Source organism: Pezoporus flaviventris, unplaced genomic scaffold (genome assembly GCF_033815535.1).
Source record: "Pezoporus flaviventris isolate CSIRO_AGI_PZ_B2104156 unplaced genomic scaffold, CSIRO_AGI_Pfla_v1 ptg000073l, whole genome shotgun sequence".
In the NCBI taxonomy this organism is placed as follows: Eukaryota; Metazoa; Chordata; class Aves; order Psittaciformes; family Psittacidae; genus Pezoporus; species Pezoporus flaviventris.
This window is the reverse complement of record NW_026892621.1, coordinates 3,892,351-3,910,807: the sequence shown is the minus strand read 5'-3', so window position 1 is coordinate 3,910,807 and position 18,457 is coordinate 3,892,351. Positions and strand designations below refer to the sequence as shown.

The window sequence follows — 18,457 nt, the reverse complement described above, 5'->3', positions numbered from 1 at the left end:
TGTTCTAATAATTGCTAAGGGTCTTTCACACTGTCATTTTCTCCTTTTTTACTAAACACTGAATGATATACCAAACAAAACCTAACGCTTTTGAGTGCTTCACATTTAACCTATTTTCACTCGATTAGGTCTTTGCAAAGAAGAATGAACTGTTTTAAAACTAGGGGAAAAGGAATTACGATTAGTATAAACAATTCCTAGTAACTTGTGCTTCCCCTTCTCCAACACCTTGCCTTCTTTAGTACCATTTAAAATACAAACTGCTGGGACAGGGGCTTGTCATCAGAAAAATGCATAGAAACATCTGCCTGCAACTCCTGTGTAGGCAGCCTGCTTAGGGTGTGATTCTATAGCTCTGCTGCTCTTTGGGGTAGATCTGCTCTCCTTTCGTTTTACTGACCTTCGGATCAAAGTCCAGTAAGTTATGGATTTACAGTACTGCTTTTGGAGAGAAGATCTGGATGCAGTGGTTTTGTATTGCTGTTTTTCTTCATTGTGTGTGACCCTTTTAACTCTATTTCCTTGAAGTCAGATGAATTCTGTAATGGTACCAAGTGCAGTTAAATATGCGTCACACAGCACTTTGAGGAGCTGTGGTATTTAGAGGGATTCAATGCTGCATTCGGGCTATAATCTCTACTGACAGATGATAAGCACCAGTGTTTTGTGAGTCATGGATCCACTTATACCACAATTTCCCACAGCATTATAAAACTGAAGCTCTTAATAACTCTCTTTAAACTACAAACCCAAATGTTTCGCTGGTATTTTTTGTGGTGGCTCTCTTAAGTACTCTGTTCCTGTGTCACAGAACAAAATGAGAACCAGCTGTAAAATGATATTCTACTGACATAATGTATGTGTGCGCATATGAAGAATTTTGTAGACATTTGGTAAATCTCCTCTTCATGATGCTTTGTAGCACTGGACTGGTACTGCATTTTTGGGTGTGATTTAAGTGCATGAAAGAATCTGGAGACCAAAGCCTGCTAGGCTTTTAGCATTTGGATGAACCCATAGTTTCTGAGTAGAAACTTAAAAATAATAAAAGGTAGGAGGAGCAGGCTGTCTTTTTAGCTTATTTTTGCTGTCCCTTAGGCCAACTGCTTCTTCTGTGAAGAAACATTTGTGTTTGAAAATGATAAATTTACCATTGGCTGACTCTTCCAGAATTACTCCAGACACTGAACAGCATTTAAATTTCCAGTCAAAGAAAAAAACGGAGGGCTCCCTCCTATGAAACGCAGGGTCCAATTTGTACCGTAGGGAATGAACCATCAAGTTACTAACATTGCGTCTGAGTGCTGGTATCTGGTGGTGTGTCATAACCATTGAGAGTTGGGCCTTAGCCCTAAGACTCTGCCACTCGGGAGCTGTAAGACAGGCAAATCAACTCTGTTTATTATAAACAACAGAGGAGGGGTAGCACAGCATGAGAAATCTGCCTGTCAAAGCTCCAACGAGAGAGGAAAGTGCTAGCCTAGCCTTGGAGGGGTGGAAGCAGTACAAAAAGGTCTGAGACAGCAGAAGGAGGCTGACTGCTGACTGGAAGGAGCGGATGCTGAAGAGCACAGAGTAGAATAAAAGGGGCAAGGGAGAACCCACAGCAACGAAAAAGGTTAGGCAGAAGGAAAGGATTAAAAGCCACAGAGTGGTCTGGAAAAGAGGTGGGACTGGATCAAGCAATGGTTTGGACAGAGAGGAGAGAGGTGACCTTGGGGTGTAACAGTATGGTGCTGTTCAAAAACGTAGGTTGGATCTCTCCGGACATGGGGCTAAAGCCACCAAAAGTTAACAGTCTGGAGCACCAATGTAAGCCAAACAAGCAGAATTGGGACTAACTTCCCTGGAGAAGCCAGGGGCTAGAGGCTGTATTGCCTGTAGGGAGAGGTGGGGTGCATCCAACACACCTACAACCCCGTAGGGAGCTTGAGTCAGCGTTTCTGTCAGAACACTGAAAGTCACCAACAGAGGATTCCAGAAACCTCTCGATCCTCGCAAGCTTTTTGAGTCTTATGCCTTGTCACTGTGGACAACGCAGATTTCCAACACACTTCTTTTGCAAAATGTAGGTAATTCTGGGTTCAGAATAAAGCAGAAGGATTGAGTGTCCATACTGCTGGAGGGACCTGACCTACAGGAAGGGTGTTTCCAGCAGCGCTGTGTTGTGCTTTGATAGGGTCCCTCAGGTGCACAGTGAGAGGCAGATGAACTGGAGAGCTGCTCCTGAAAGGCCTTATCTTTCATGTTCTTACTCCAATACCCCTTAAAGTCATATGCCTGGAGAGGCCAGCAGTGATTCATGCAGTTTGGATCTTGTGACCGTCATGTCTTAGGGGAGAGGTTAAGAGGATGTGGCCTTCCAATATCAACCTAAGGTGAAGTATTTTGCCCCTTCTCCCAACCCTGTGCAGGTTTTACTTTCTCACAGAGCCTGTTGGCTGTTCCTGAATCACTTGACACTTAATGCTAACCCTGTCCTTCACATTATAAAACATTTTACCCGTTTTCTTTAACACAGCTCCAACTTCTGCTTCTCTTACAGTTTATGGGTTTGATTGGAGTTCAGTTGTTTCTACTGATAAAGAACTTGACTGTACCTTATGAACATCAACATACAAAGAATCTCTGATCCCTCCAATGTTACAGGAGTTAGAGAAATATCTTTGTATGTGTGGTGTGCATATGTCAATGCATGTATTTTTATCCATGTTTTGTTGTATTTTTTGTGCCTCAGAAGTGTAAGCATGAGGGGGCGAAGATATGAGATGATCTAACTGGTCTATAAGACAAGAATGAAATGAGTGTATGTCAGATTACATTGCTTGATAATTGAAACAGACTGAAAATGTGCATAAATACAGTTACCATAGCTCAGCTACTACATGATAACCTACTTTGCTCCTGTAGTTTAATGTTGTCTGTGCAACTGAAACACCCTTGTAGACTGTTGTATAGTAGGATCCTTAAAAAAACACCTGGATTCTAAAGTTAGAAGAGATTTTCATCCATATATGTGAAGGTCACTGTGAGATTAGAACTCTTCCTACATGTGTTATGTTAAAAGGAGAGTACTTTGTTGCATTAGAGCGCTATGATTCATGTTTATGCGAATGAATGCCACCTATGTCCTTAGAGAAAATTTGACCCTAAGTTGTTGAAAAGATACAAAGAAATCTGATTTACCAAGTCCTCTATAAAAACAAATCCCCTTCCAAATGCTCCTTTCAGTAAATGAAAAAATAAGCCAAGGTTAGCAGGAAAACCCCTCTGGCAGGCTCACCTGGTGTCTTATTCTCCTCCTCCCAGCCACAACCAACTCAATAATCTGGGTAAATCTGGATAAATCTGGAAGTCTAAAACACTGTCTGTCCAGAGAGGCACACCAGCTCAGAGACTCATCCAACAGGCTTAATCTTATTGGTGCTTATCACATTTGAAACAAAAGGATGAAAGAACATAAGGTATTGGCTCACATGTATGCTTTGTAGTTACTGCCTATCTTTTGGATCCTGATGTCATATTTGGAGTCTATGAAGGGTTCAGTAGTGGCGTAGGTCTGAGTAAGTGCTACCACGCTGGCTATGTCCTGAAAATCGTAGTGGTTTTCTACCTTGATCTGCAGCCATCATACCACAAGTAAACAACATACACAAAAGAAAAAAGAGCAATTAGGAATAAAATGTAGAATTCAGTTGCAAATGGCATTCATGAGAAGTATGGCTTTTGACAGCATCAGTTTATTAAAAAGTATTGGCTATTCGATCTGATTTGTGGATTCGGTAACATTCCTGCACTAAAGTACCTATTTTTTACACAAAGAATTACCCATCGTCTGTAGGAAGCAATCTGTAGACAGTGGAATTTTATGGTGCTTTTCAGTTTTGTTAAGCGGCAGTCGTTAATGTGAGAGCTGGAGGCTTCAGGGGTTTTCAAGGTGTGCTGATCTGCCACAGTGACTGATACACAACCCTTGTTCACTCTCTGAATTGCTGATGTAACAGAGCCCACCATGACTGTCACATCACCTCTCTCCCAGGAGGGAGGAGATGAAGGGTCCTGAGGAGCGAACATTCACACGGAGCACTGACGGTTGGCTCGAGGGAGTAGGACCAGTTTTTTCCCATTTTTCTCACTTCTCTGCAAGGAGTCAGGCTTTTAGAAGTAGGATTTCCCGGTTGTGGAACACTGTGGTGAATGGTATGAAATCCATCAACATCCTGACACAAGGGGGAGGTGGAAAAATTGAGGGGAATACTGATTTAGGGGGGGAGGGAGGAGGAGACTGTAGAGGACAGAGGCATCACTTCTGGACAGGGAAGGCACATCTCTCCAGTTGACTTAAAGGAAGCAGGCTGAAATGAGGAGAAGAGAAGCCTTAGTGCTAGTAGAAAATGGGAGAGGAAAACTGGATGTCCAACATGCTGACTCCAAGTACAGTTCACATGGGTGAGGAAAGGAGGCAGGGATTAGTATTTCTCATGTTATCTAATATTAGGAGAGTTTGGAGGTCTTCGCAGGCCCAGCATCTTGTTTGCTTCCACTGTCACCTGGTACTTAAAAGGGAACCTGCAGGCCAGTGTGCCCCAGCTGACAGATGGATATTAAATGGAGTCTGGTGAACCTAAAAGAAGTCATCAGGCTTAAGTATTTGCTCTCAACTCTCAGCTGGAGAACAATACAGAGTAATTTGCCAGTTGAGAGCCACAAAACCAGACACAATGCCTGGTTTCAACCTGGTTTCTGAAAACTTCATAGCATGTGTAAGTCTCATTACAACCAATGGAACCTCTACTCCTTGTAATGCCTGTCAGGAGGACAACCTCTGTTTGGACTCCGAAGTAAGCATTGTACTACAAGAGACCAGCATTTAACCTTTCAGGATTCAAAATCTTTTATAGCTAAAAATATCTATTTCTAGACATTTGATGTGCTGAACATTTCTGTGCATTATTTCCCTTTTCTATAAATGAGAGGTGAATATTGGAAGTGCAATACGAACATTCTAATACTTCACATATGCAACCCACAGAACCTGCAGTTTAAGGAATCAGTGGTTAATTCTGCTCTTAATTCTGATGGATTTCCACTGACTTACTAAAGGTGAAATAAATCAAAACAGTCATAGGCAAAAGAACATAGCATACAGTACAACTGCATAATTACTGAGTAAAATACAGCTTAATCAGTTTTCTATTTGTGTTACTAGTGGCAAATGTTATGTTCATGGAGCTTTTGGAGATTCAAGATGATAAATGTAATTATTCTCTGATGATTTGGTTTAAAATCTAAAACTCTTACACCACTGAAGTGTTTTCAGTGACAGAAAGTGGTTAATCTATAATGACTAGAAATGTCCACCTCTACCAATGACAGCCAGATTTACATCATTTCCCCCTGAACCAGCATTGTGAGAGAAGTGATATCAAAACAGCTGTACTCACCACTGAAATGCAATTACTTTGGAGAAAGAAAGCAGCAGTTATATAGCGGTATGAAACAATCACAGAGAATACATTAAGATAGGAAATGAATAAAAGTTCAGTATCAAGCTGAAACTAATAAGAACCAAGGCAAAACCTTTCTATGCTCCCAGGTCCAGTAAGCTGGACTGTGCGAACAGACCTTGACTCTTACACAGTTTCATTTCAGTCAACTAAATTCATACGTAAGGTTCTGCTTTGAGAAAGCATCTCAGCATGTTTCAAAGAACACCCTAGAGAGGACAATGCATAAACTGAAAAGGCTTCAAAGTGAAGCATTATGGGTTTCACGTTTTCCTAAAGAGAGATGCCTTCTCAACTAATGTACAAGCGGGGATTTGCAGGGGTAGGGATCCGAGACAGAGTTTGGACAATGAAAAGTTAAACTATCCAGGAAACAACAGAACATGCGTGTTTTTTTAGACAAACACCCGGCCTCCTAACATGCAATAAGTAGCATCTGCACCTTTCCCATGCCTGAATGAGCATGTCCAATCTTCACAACAACAGGAAATGTTGGCATTGTTAGCTAAGGGGAAAACAAGAGAGACGTATTAGAGATACTAGAGACAGCAACCAGGGTTAAATGATTAAACTACATCATTTATGAAAATTATTTAAGCATGACCATAATGCAGCAAAGCTGTTCTTGCCATGGGGTTACCTGAACCGCTGCTCAGCTCCATGCAGCTATGTATGCGCTGATGAGATACTGCATGCGCTTTCAGTGTCGTTTTATTCGCAGTACATCCAGCTGGTGTGCGAGCATCTGAACTTTCTTTTGACTTCACTTTTGGAACTGAATTTCTGCTATTTCCTATTTTATGGTTTGTTATGGTGTTTTCTGACCCCTAAACTCACACTCTCCAAGGTTATGACCATTAATGATGACAAAGTAATCACCTTCTTTATTTTCCCCTTTGACTTCTATTATTTAGCAAGGCTGCAAATTCTTTTTGTGACCACTTATGAAAGCAACGATGTCTAATTCACCAAAACCCCTTTCTTTAAAGGCAGATCCCAAATAATCCAAGTTCTATCGGGAAGGCTCCAGCTTCTGCATGGAATGGAAGTAATTATTCAGCCATTGATTAGGAAATCAAATATACAAAGACATATGAATCTGGCTCTGTCTCTCAGAAAGCTCTGTGAATATCCAGTTTTACTTTCATCATTCATTTGAAGCAGTTTTAGATCTCTCAATCATGGTATCTCCTGACAAAGCATAAATACAAATACTGAGCAGAAAAGGATTGTAACTAGAAATAAAGACCTGAACACCTTCGACATGTACTTACACTGGGCAGCAGCAGCAGCATGGAAGTGTTACAGGGTCTGAAACCTTCATTTAGTACCAAACTTTAACACAGTAAACACAATCAAATGCAAAGTTGATGCTTGAGAAACTAAACTAAGAATTCTCAGAGACCTTATGAAAAAATGCCTTTCCAAACACTTTCAAAGGATTATCAAGAGGTTAAGTGGTGTTCACGCTTATCCCACTGTGCTCTGCACAACACTGCACAGCAACTCACAAACACAAACACCTATCTAAGGGGAAAATGTCCTGGGATTCCAAAGACTGACATTACGATAAAGAGAGAAAGCACAGGAACGTCACTCGGCTTGTGGTGACATCCAAACCTACTTGCAGGGTTATAAAACTAATTCAGAGTCACATACGCTTTTCCTATACTTTAAACATGTATTTTCAGAATGATTTAAGGATTGCTGCTTTAAAACTACTATAACTGAAGGCAAAGAACAAGTGAGCACTCATGGCCAGGTCCCTATTCTACACCACTTACCATCAGATCCCCCATACAATACCCAGATCTCTTTCTTTTCTTTTTAATGGGCTTTCTCTGACCTTCCTAAAATGCAACATAGGTTGTTCTGACTTTGTTTTTACAACACATAAAGGACATCCACAAAACACACCATGCCACTGCTTCTTGTTTTGACAGAACATCAGTTTCTGGTCTGCCTCATCAGAAAAAGGAGGAAACTTTGCATCAGCCCTTTCAATGTACCAGAGTTTTCAAAGCATGAAACTACAGCCGTCAGCTATCCAACACAGGCCATGGAGGTTTGTCACTATCTCTACATCAAACCTCGAGCTAGTGCTAGTATGTCTTCTCAGGAGAAAACTACATTTGATTTAAAGACTTGCAGTCACACAACACTTCCTACAGGAAATGCAGTGTTCGGAATCCCAGTTAGTTTTGTACATTAGTTAAGTGAGGATGTCATCTATCTTCTGACAGGGCATCCTCAAGGTCTGAAGTCAAGGATTACCACCACAGGAGAGCAGATCATTCTGAAACCCATCTCTTGGTGCTATTTCATGAGAAACTGTGGCTGCCACATTTCAATGCCTGCATAAAGTAACTCATATCTTAGACTAACGCTGTAGGACTCCGCAACTATGAAAACTGAAAGTCTTTTACTTAACTCTCATTTAGGAATCACTTTAAGCGTTGGTCTTTAAATCTAAAATACATTTAACTGCTGCTCACGGATCCGTTTCAATCTAACCAATCTAAGGCACGTAGGCATGAAAACAATTGATGAGTTTCAAAATAGCCAAACACACATCCAAAAGCATTATACAGTAAGGGTCACCTCTACAGCAATTTAAGAATACAGTTCCTGCTAGACAGTAGGAAGGCACAGTCCTGCACAGTCAGCGTCGAGACACTTACTTACTGCTTTCAGGTTTTAAAACTAGACACCTTTTCTCCAAAGGTTTTGGGGGAGAAGGAGGAACAAATGATGCCTGACTCAACCTTCAGAGGGGCAGCACCACATTTTTAGGATTGAGCTATAAACCACTGAACCGAGTTTGTAATGAAAATGTTGGCAGACCTCTACTGCAATACTGATGGCGCTCCTGTAATTAAGAGGACCACGTATCTTCCCGTGATTCCAAAGCCATGGAATCCTCCATGTGCCACAGGAACACTAACTCAAATTAGAAAAAAAACCCAAAATAAACTAACAGCTCTGCTTCCTCCCTCAGAAAAATGCACTGACATCATTTGAGACACCAGAGTTCATTTTGCCCTGGAGTCCAATACCCAGATTTCATGCGGATACCACATCCCAGCACAGACTGGGATGCCCTTTGACAGGAACTTCTGGCTTAACAGGACAGGCAGTCTCAAGACTTTTCATACATCTGGGTAAACGTTCTGTACAATACAGATGTGATGGTATCAGTGAAAACTTCCCAGCTCCATGGGTCTCCTTTTAATTTACATTATAATTACTTGGCAGAGAGATACCTGGAAAGAAGATCTAGCAGGTACCAACGGACCCACTCCATTTAGAGCTGATATTAACAAGATTCATGTTTTCTTTGAAATGCATTGTTGGGGGGGGAACACAAAAACACTGCTTATTTTTCAAAGGTTTTCTTGAATTCAGAAAGTATAAATTCTACTGTGACAGTTAAAAACTGGCAGAGATGGAAATGGACTACACTGTGTGACCCTTTGCACATACATACAACAGACATGAAATACATCTCAGTATTAACAACAGCAACAAAAAAGATAAATAGGATCTCTATTATAACTTAAAGAACAATGCAACAAATGATCATTATTAGTTAGAAAGCAGAATACATGTCAAGCATGCGATACAGTTTTCTATAGTTACATGTGAGTATGATCAGATTGGTAATAAGTATTAGCAGCAACTGGAAAAACTGTCATGGCTCGTTGTAGGAACATATATACCAGCTGAGATGCATTACTAGTATTTGCTAATAGGAGACCATTAACCAAAATCCTGTCACCAAGGGACTGATGGAAATGTTTCATCAGCTCCTAAAGAGAGGGATTCAGCTGACACTTTCATTTTTGTGGTTTTAACTTCTTATATTGTTCTTTTAAATACACATAAAGTCTCATTTCAACGGAACCTTAACTTAGAATAAGTTGCACAGCTTACTTCCACGACTGGACTAGGTACTGCTACCAGTAGGTACCACTTTGATCTGTAAACTAGAAGAAGTTCCCCAGGAGAGCAGAGAATAGACTGTATTTTGCAGATAAAAGGCAGTAGTAAAAAATCGTTTGAAGCAAAATCCTTTTAAACCCTGGGTAACAGAAGTCAATCCCTAACTTTCAAACAGACACACTTAGCGTGGCAATGAAATGTCCTAATGGTTTGTCACTAATAGTGTGAATTACATTTACCAACTTAATGTCCAGGCAAATCTACTGGGTGTGAACACCTTCAAGCTGGTGTTCACTCGTGACCGATGTGATCTGAATGAGTACAGCAGTAACACTTTAAACCTCTGGCAGAGCAGGCACTTCCTGAGTGCCAGCACTCCAATCCTGTCCTGGGGAACAGCCCTGCAGAGGGTTCAAGGCCAGAGGAGAATGAGGGATTGAATATTAGCAGTGATTAAATCTGTCATGGAAATCCAGCAGTAGATATGGCCTTAAAGTGTGACTGTAATATCCTGTCTGAAAAATCTTCACGTCTTTAATAACATGTCTATCTTTTCCCTGCCCGAAGAACTTTATATTAGTATTTTCCATTCAAGAGCTGCTGTGTATCTGCATGCTGCTTATTAACTCTTCACTATCACTTTATTTTACATCCCTACCAGTTATTTCACTACTTTCAAGGCAGTACAGCTGAAAATAATTCTTGCAATGGTGCTGAGTGCCAGTGACTCTGTAACAGGCCTAATGCAGTTCTTTAGGTGAACACATTGGAAGTTAATTGTGGTCCTCACAGGAGTGGTTTTTCCAAAAGGAGTGGATTTAATTTTTCAGCCACGTCCTTGCACTGGGACTACAGGAGCTGACAAACAGGCTCAAACTCCAGCTTCTGAATCCCATGAGCTCTGGACTCCATCATCTCCTCAGGCAGACTGGAGACCAATGTACAAGACTCAAAGCACTCGTAACAGCAACTCTAATATTCTTTCTTTTGAATTCCTGGTAAGAATACAGGCAGCAAGCCCTCTGCACCCCTCACTGGCTCAGATCCACCATTCATGCTTCACCAGGTTCACTAATGTTAGTTTCATCAGAGCCAAGAGAGTACAGAAGGAACTCAGGACAAACATTAGTTCTCCAGTTTCCCACTTGCTCTTTATGTTTCCCACACAGACAACCAGCAAATCATTACAGCTGCAACGGAGCTCTTTAGGTTTACAAACAGGCAAAGAACTATCTCAACCAGGATTTATACTGATGGAATTACTGAATCCAGGCAGAAATTTGACCCAATATTCTGAAGTTGCTGAATAACTGCGAACTAAGACAAGTGTGCATCACAGCAGCATGTTTCTCATGTCATCAAGTCTCACAATCAGGTCATGTAATCTGTTGAGTTGGCTAGTGTGATACCACAAAGCTATTTGAAACTGCTGGTGTTGGAAGCAGTAAGTTATCAAATCATCCCCATTAAGGTTTTAACTGCTTTGGATTTTTACTCTTCTGTCAACATAAGTTATTACATCCAAAATTCCTTTTCTGTGATGCTAGGATGATTTGCAAATTGGATTCAAACACGAATTATGTTCAAAGATTTATTAGTTACTGGTCAGAACCCATTTTAAAAGCACGAAATCTGCAAAACAACACTGTACTGCTCTTCTGAAACATCAAGAAGTTTCCAATATGTTGTATACATTGTTTTCCAAACAGATTTAGGGCTGACATATCTTCTGTCCTCACCCCACATAGTAATAATTACACTGAATGAACACTCATCAAGTGATATAAGTGCTCAAAAAGAGCAAGAAAGTACAGTGAGAACAGCTCTTGACACACCAGACAGTCATTGAAAACATGGGCTCTAGAAGACTTCAGGAACACAAAAAGCTTTGAAAGCTCCTGACCTCTGATCTGGAGATGCATAGTAGCAACCAGCCAACCTGGCTGCGTTCAGGACAGGTTTCAGATTCAAAACTAAGCACACCCTGCCAGCCAAAACCTGAGAAGACCCAGATAAAGGTAAAGCATATGGTTACTGCCTTCCTTGTGTCTCAAAAGTTGGTAGAGGATTTGTTCTTGTTGAGAAAAGGAAGGAATCCTTATTCTTCTGGAAGACTTAATTTGTAATCCAAACATTAAGTGTTTGTAAAAGTACTCATGAGCATCATTCAAAACACCAGGGTATATCCATGGGGATATAACAGTACACGCCATGCCAGCCTTCCCACGCCTGGGGTGCTTGCTGTGCCAGGGTCACCGTGGCCCTGCCGCATAGGCTGCGTGGAAGACCCAACTACACACAGTTGGATGTGACATGTTAAACAAACAAACCAATCGGCCAACAACCCAAACCAAGGAACAGCACAAAAAGTGCTCTGTGGAAAGGAAGTGTCGTGGTTTGAGCCCAGCCATTAACTCAGAACCACGCAGCCGCTTGCTCACTCCCCTCTTCTTCCCCCCAGCTCCCGGAGGGATGGGGAGGAGAATCAAAAGAATGCAACTCCCATGGGTTGAGATAAGAACAGTCCAGTAACTAGGGTATAACACAAACCACTGCTGCCGCCACCAATGATAATAATGATAAGGGAAATAACAAGGGAAGAGAATACAACCGCTCACCACCCGCCAACCCATACCCAGCCCAACTGAGCAGCGATCTACCCCTTCCGGGTAACTGCCCCCAGTTTATACAGTGGGCATGACGTGCTGTGGTATGGAATAGCTCTTTGGTCAGTTTGGGTCAGGTGTCCTGTCTCTGCTTCCTTCTGGACTCCCCTCCTCCCTGGGAGAGCATAAGACTGAAAAGTCCTTGGTTGGAGTAACCATTACTGAACAACTACTAAAACCATCGGTGTTATCAGCGCTGTTCCCAGGCTGAAAGTGAAAAACACAGCACTGCACCAGCTACTAAGAAGAAGAAAAATAAGTGTTACACCTGAACCCAGGACAGGAAGGTGTTGAAACAGATGCTGCAACACCGGGCCACTGGGCAGCTAAAGAACAGAATAAGCTCATGAGCAACCATCTGATAGATGGAGAAGTGCCCTGTTTTTACACTATGCTGCTACCTGTATTTTCAGTGCACTTTAATGAAAAATAAAAAGCAAAATCGGTAGTTTGCCATAGTACTTCTTGCTAAGAAGTACTTCAAACTTCCCTCCTTCCTGAATTCACTGCTATGATTTCCTTCCAACAGAAATGTGTGCACTGTGCTTGCAGTTCCCCTGTAGCAGCAGCAGCATGTGAAAACCTCCTGTTACTTGAACATATTAACAAGAGCCATGTCCTCCCAGTGATCCTGACAAAATAAACTCCACTTGTGTTTTACAAAGAAACAAACCACACATTGCAACTAGAGGCAGCTGGCAGCACCATCACTGTGATGAGCGTAGGTTCACTCTAAGATGTGTGTAGATCCGAGGTTTGACGTCCCCTTCTTACAAACATACTCCTGCCCCATCAGTTTATTCTTTACTAAACTCCAGCCAAACCTGAGGCTCTTGGGCAGAAATCCTACCTCACGGTTTTATTTCTCAGTTTCAGGATGTGACACAGTTTTGCCACAGTCATTTTTGAAGGAATTGTCTGATGAGAGATCAACTTGTCAGTGACAGAACACAGACACCCAGTCCTGTTAGGTACCATGACCAAACCTCCCCCCATCCCGTTCATACATACCCAGGGAACCTGCTGGTCACTGGCACTGCAGGATGGCAGCACTGCCCCCAGAGCTCTACACACAAGACAGTGACTAGTCACCAAAAATACTTCCTTCGGAATATGACCGAACTATGAAGCCTGTTTAGTTTAAGTTTGAAAATGAAATGCCATTTGCTAAATTCTGACCATTACAGACAATACAGTTGCTTAATTTCTGAGTATAAATTTCATGCATAGAAGTTACCTGGTAACAATAAAGCTGACTTACAATTAAGAGCAGTTTTCCTGATTAGACGAGCATGAAAATCTAAGCAGCCAGTTAATGCCACGGTTCTCTTACTGACGTCGCAACAAGGACAATTATTATTGCTGCTTAACACGTTATCTGCATCAGTGTCTTAAACTGAAGATTCCTTGCCCTATGAGCTTACAGAGATATGGATTGATTTATTGTATTAATCTTTAATACCTGACCACCTAGAGATTTCATTAATCTGCTTATTATGCTCTTTACTGTAGAAGGAAGTATCCCAGTTTGACATACACAATACCTACAGGCACTGTTACCATCTTCTGTCATCTGAAGTGAAGGTTATGGACTTAACCACTGAATGACTGCACAGGTAACCAGCACATTCCCCACCTGTATTATTGTCTGCGCTCCTCCGTATGTCATGGAAATCATAGCAATCCTTTCCTATCTCAGCAGTTTTCCTGGAGTTTAAGTCTGGTTTATTTGAGTGTCATCCTGTGATTTCTTCAGTCTGTTAGTTTAAAATAAATCCTTAAAACTTAAGCTTCATACACTGAAGTGCTCAAAGGTTTAGGAGTTCTGCAGCGTAAGATACTTGAGCAATTCTTAGAGGTACACAGTAGAAGCTGGTTTATTCCCAAGAGCTATCATTTGAGTTCTTCACAATTTACTTTGAATTCTTCTAACCAAAATAAAACGCGAGATGTAATTCAAGCCGTATGCAAAAGTAAAAGAAGGCAAAGATCATCTGCTCAGAAAAGAGCAAAGCCCTCTGCAGGCAGCCACAGAGAAAGCCCAGTCTCTGGAAGGTGGCGCTCACCCCGGCTTTAACGTCCTCGTGGTTGAGCTGAGTCGAAAAGCCACAATGGGGGAAAAAAAAGCAGGAATAAAAAGTAGCAACAAAACCCCCAGATGCTGCATAAACATGACTTACCTCAAGAGCAGTGTTTAAATATTTATCTTTCCAATAATCCCCAGGCCAAGTTCATTTACCCACGCTAGCTCCATGTAATTTATTTGTGGAATATGCATCAGACTCAATCTAATTTTGGAGAAAGGAAATTAAGAGTGAAATAATTTAGGTGGCCTTTCATTCAGTTTTGCCTTCCCAGAAACAGGCAGGAAGAGCCCTAAATCAATAAACAAGCAGCAGAAGATGTCCTTGCTCCGCTCTCGTTGGTTTTCACAAAGCACACAGTCCCAGGATAGCCGGGGCTCAGCCACCAGCAGCTCTCGGCACTGGCAGGGCTGGCCCTGCAGGACAGCAGCAGCTCCACACGGAAAGCACTGTTTGTCCCAGCAAGCACCAAGAGCGATGCAGAAACGTTGAGTCAGATTTTCCACTGCCTTGTACCTCGACTGAAGAAAGCAGATCTAAAATCCTATCTGTGTGCAGTGAGGCTTTACACCTGCTTTACACAAGTGGGGAGCCAAAGGAGAAGCTGACAGGTTTTGTATCGTCTTTTTAGAAACGGGGGCATTAAGAAATCTAAAAGCTGAGGTGGATGAAAAGAGCAAAGCTTTAATTTAAATGAATTTTAATACACACCTTCTTATGCTTGAATTGGATTAGTGTGCTGGATAACCAAGAAGAGACAAATGTACCTCAACTCTGATTTCTTCATTCAAAACAGAGGGTTAAAATGGCTTATAAACTATAGAAGTGTCCTACAGAGGCAGCAAAATGCTGGGCCACACCAATTCCCACCACATGGAATGGGAGTTGGTTTGACACTGGCTATTCCAACCAGCCCCTTCACAGCAGAGGCCTCCAGCTGCCAGCAGCCCCACCTCGTAGGGCTGGGTCTAAGGCACCAATTTCCCTGGTAGTCACTGACATCAGTACAAGTTTTGACATGATCTTAGTGTGTAAGGACACTATCAAGTAAACCTGAACCTGGAAATCAATCTAAAACACCTCTGTCCCCACAACTGGTTTTACCTAATTCAACACAGAGGCAATCTGATGGGAGAAAAATCTTCTGTTTTCAATACCTGTACAGCAAGAAACCAGAAACTGCCATTAAGATAAAACACATGAAGTATAATGGCAGTGAGTCAGAAAGAGCAGTTCTCACAGATCTCTCATAGAAAATCTGGAGAAAACTTGTCTTCCCCAAGACAAATTCCATTTTGATTATATTCTATTTTGATTCTAGCATGTCAATTCCTATCATTCTAGCAACTATTTTAGCAAACTTCTGCCTCTAAAACCAAGCAGCATTTTGCAACCTTATAAAAACAATCACCCAAACTGCTGTGACTATAAACTGTACGGTGTTTTTTTACTGTAGTATTTTGGAAGCGACAGCTATAAATACCCTCCCTTTCAAAGCAGGCTGCAGGACATATGGAGGCACTGCAATTTAAAATCCATGAAAGCTCATTTGCTTTGTGAAACAGTATCCTAATTTGGAATTTTCTACTTGATTGTAAAGGGTTTTTTTTTACAGGATGTGTACTGTGGTCGTATTGGGGGCAGCACTGAGAACTCAAGGAAAGCATCAAGAAAGCACCAGATAAACTATGAGTGTGGCAAATCCTGCCTATCGTTCTAAAACAAGATCCATTTGCCACAATGGAGAGAAACCAGATTGATACAGATAAAGGCTCATGCTCTGTAGGCTGCCAGAAGCTCATGTACAGAGCAGGGAGCCCAGCCAAATGACCCTGTGTAGGTTCAAACTGCTTGAGAGCTGGAAGGGGCCCAGGCCAGGCAGAGGTGGTGCTGCAGGGCTGTCCTATGGACACACGGCTGCCAAAGGCTGATCCATGAGAGCAGAGGGCAGGCACTGGGAGGAAGGGTGGGAAAGCAGCACACAGCATGAGTGATGTGGCAGTGCTGCCTCCCCCCCGTCAGCTCTTGGGGTGATGCGCCTCATTCCTCACCTTTTGTCCCCAGTAACTCCTGGGGAAGAGATGAGAGCATCAGGAAGTCAACATGAATCTGTTCTGGAGCTCAGGAGGAGCTGTGTTTCAGGGCTCTGTGGTATGGCATCCAACAGAGGAGACTTAGTGTCTACTGCAGGTCTCTGGGGGTGTTAGAACAGAAAGAAACAGTGGTAATTCATGACCAGAATGCTGTTGACGGATGCTAATGCTTCAGAGTAGAAATTAACAAGGATCATGAAAACCCACAGTACAAAAAGCTCCTCCAGAACCAAAAGTCCTGCACAAAACTGGAAGTCCTATTGAGAAGAGATGACGCTGATCATAAACTTGACTGTAGGCAGGTGTCCTGCCTTGTTTTGATGTTGTGCACATCAACAAATACAGATTATCCCAATTCCTGTCTATTTCCTTGCATTTTATTAGAAATCAGTTGTTCAACACTAGACTTATGTAGCTAGACAGAAATGAGAACGTGCCACATGTTCTTCCTAGGGTGTCAATAATGAATGGAAGGAACCAGTGACTATCCCTTGATAAATGAACTTTGCTGTTATTACCAAGCGTAGGCTGTATCAGGATGTAACCAGGGAGTGGGCACTATTTCATCCTGCTACCCCTCATCCTTTACTTGTGTTATGACATATTTTGCTATGATATCATGGCAAGGAAAACTGGCATCATAACACAGAGCACAGTGCAAGAAGCCCTGTACTGCTGGTCTGCATACACAAATAATAGAAAGACTGGGGTTTTGTTCAGTCTGCTTATATTTATAAAACCCTGGCAATAACTACTGTACTATTATTTAAAATACAAGATTATTCTGCTTAAAAGTTAGTCAAGGAATATTTCTGTGTCTTTTGGGAATGATCTTTGTGTTTTACAAGGTCAAGCTCTAACTGTGATACAGACTGGTTGCTGAGCTTAGGGTTTCTTTTAAACTCTGTAGAAGTTATTTCCCTAATACAATGAGAACTCCTAACCAGATACAATATAAAAAAGGACAATGCAACTTCAAGCTAAGATGCTTGCTGATACTGTTCAGCAGTAAAAGGTACTCCAACACTGCGCTGCTAGTGGTAGAAGCTACAACTATCAATATTTATCTCCTCTGAGAAATGGACTAAAAATGCATTTCCTTGCATTTGGGAGAGCATGTTCCCGAGCATAGAGATTTCCAGGCTCAGCAAAATCCCTTTCAAATGCTATGATGGAAATACGTCTTTGTCTAAATGCTGGTGGTAATTTGACAAAACTTACTGTTTCAGAATGAAGCTTTATCAGAGAACAGGAGTTCTGCTGAGGCCTTGAAAACTGTTGCCCTTTTACGTTTTGATATGACTGTGTCATGAAGAAATGAGAGATACACCTACCAAACCCCTGCTCAGTCGCTGGACCTGCATGGGAAGCAGAACAGCCAGTTTTAAGGACTGGTTTTGAATGAGCAAGTCCAGGTACCCTGGGACTGACCGTGGCATGTACCTGCCTTTCTGCTCTTGTGACAAGTTGCTTCATGTTGGGGTTGAGAAACTTTCCTAGCCACAAGCTTCTCTAGAACCCACAGCCCCACTGAAAGGTCCTGTTGTGTGCAGCATGTCCCAAAGCATGTCCCTTCCATGCTGACTGGGTGTACACACACCTACAGGGACCTTGTTTATCGACATTTCTGATGGCCACTGGGTTCTCGAAGTGTGATCACGCTGTAAATTCTCCACCTATGTTCAGAATGCTTTGCAAGACTCTTGAAAACCCAACTGGATTATTTCAAGGGTAGCTGCAGGCAATACTATATAAGATCATAACTAAAGGGTGCTTGCATGGCCTTTGCGAGATTTTGGGTTAAGCATTTCAGTTGAAATGATTAAATTCTCAGCTATTTCTGAAAGTTAGTTGTGAATTTTTAACTTGTCACAAAACTATTTTTGTTATGAGCGTAGTATTTTTAATCTGATTGTACAATGAGTATGTACAGGACGTGCAGAGAGTAGTAGTTTGATGTGCTGATCTAGACAACCTTAGGCAAAGCGTGCCTTAGTTAACCACGAAGAGGTATGCCTGGGAGCTCAATGTTACAGAAGACACTTTGCCCAGCATATTTCTTCACTGCAGTAATCAACTTGGTCTGTTTAGATCATCTATAGCAGCAGCCATGGAATACCACCTGGATATCAACCAATGGCCCTCTGTTCATCACTTCCTAGTCC

General features: G+C 41.9%; 1 protein-coding gene across 1 annotated transcript in view; it reads right to left on the bottom strand.

Moving 5' to 3' along the window:
* Positions 1-18,457, bottom strand: part of SYN2 (synapsin II) — a 172,691-nt gene that overhangs the window by 40,707 nt on the left and 113,527 nt on the right. Inside the window, exons 6-7 of the mRNA XM_061472945.1 lie at positions 5,950-6,012; positions 3,477-3,619 (exon numbers count right to left, since the gene is read on the bottom strand). Coding sequence (XP_061328929.1) covers positions 3,477-3,619; positions 5,950-6,012 — 206 coding nt within the window. The remainder of the gene's footprint in view (positions 1-3,476; positions 3,620-5,949; positions 6,013-18,457) is intronic.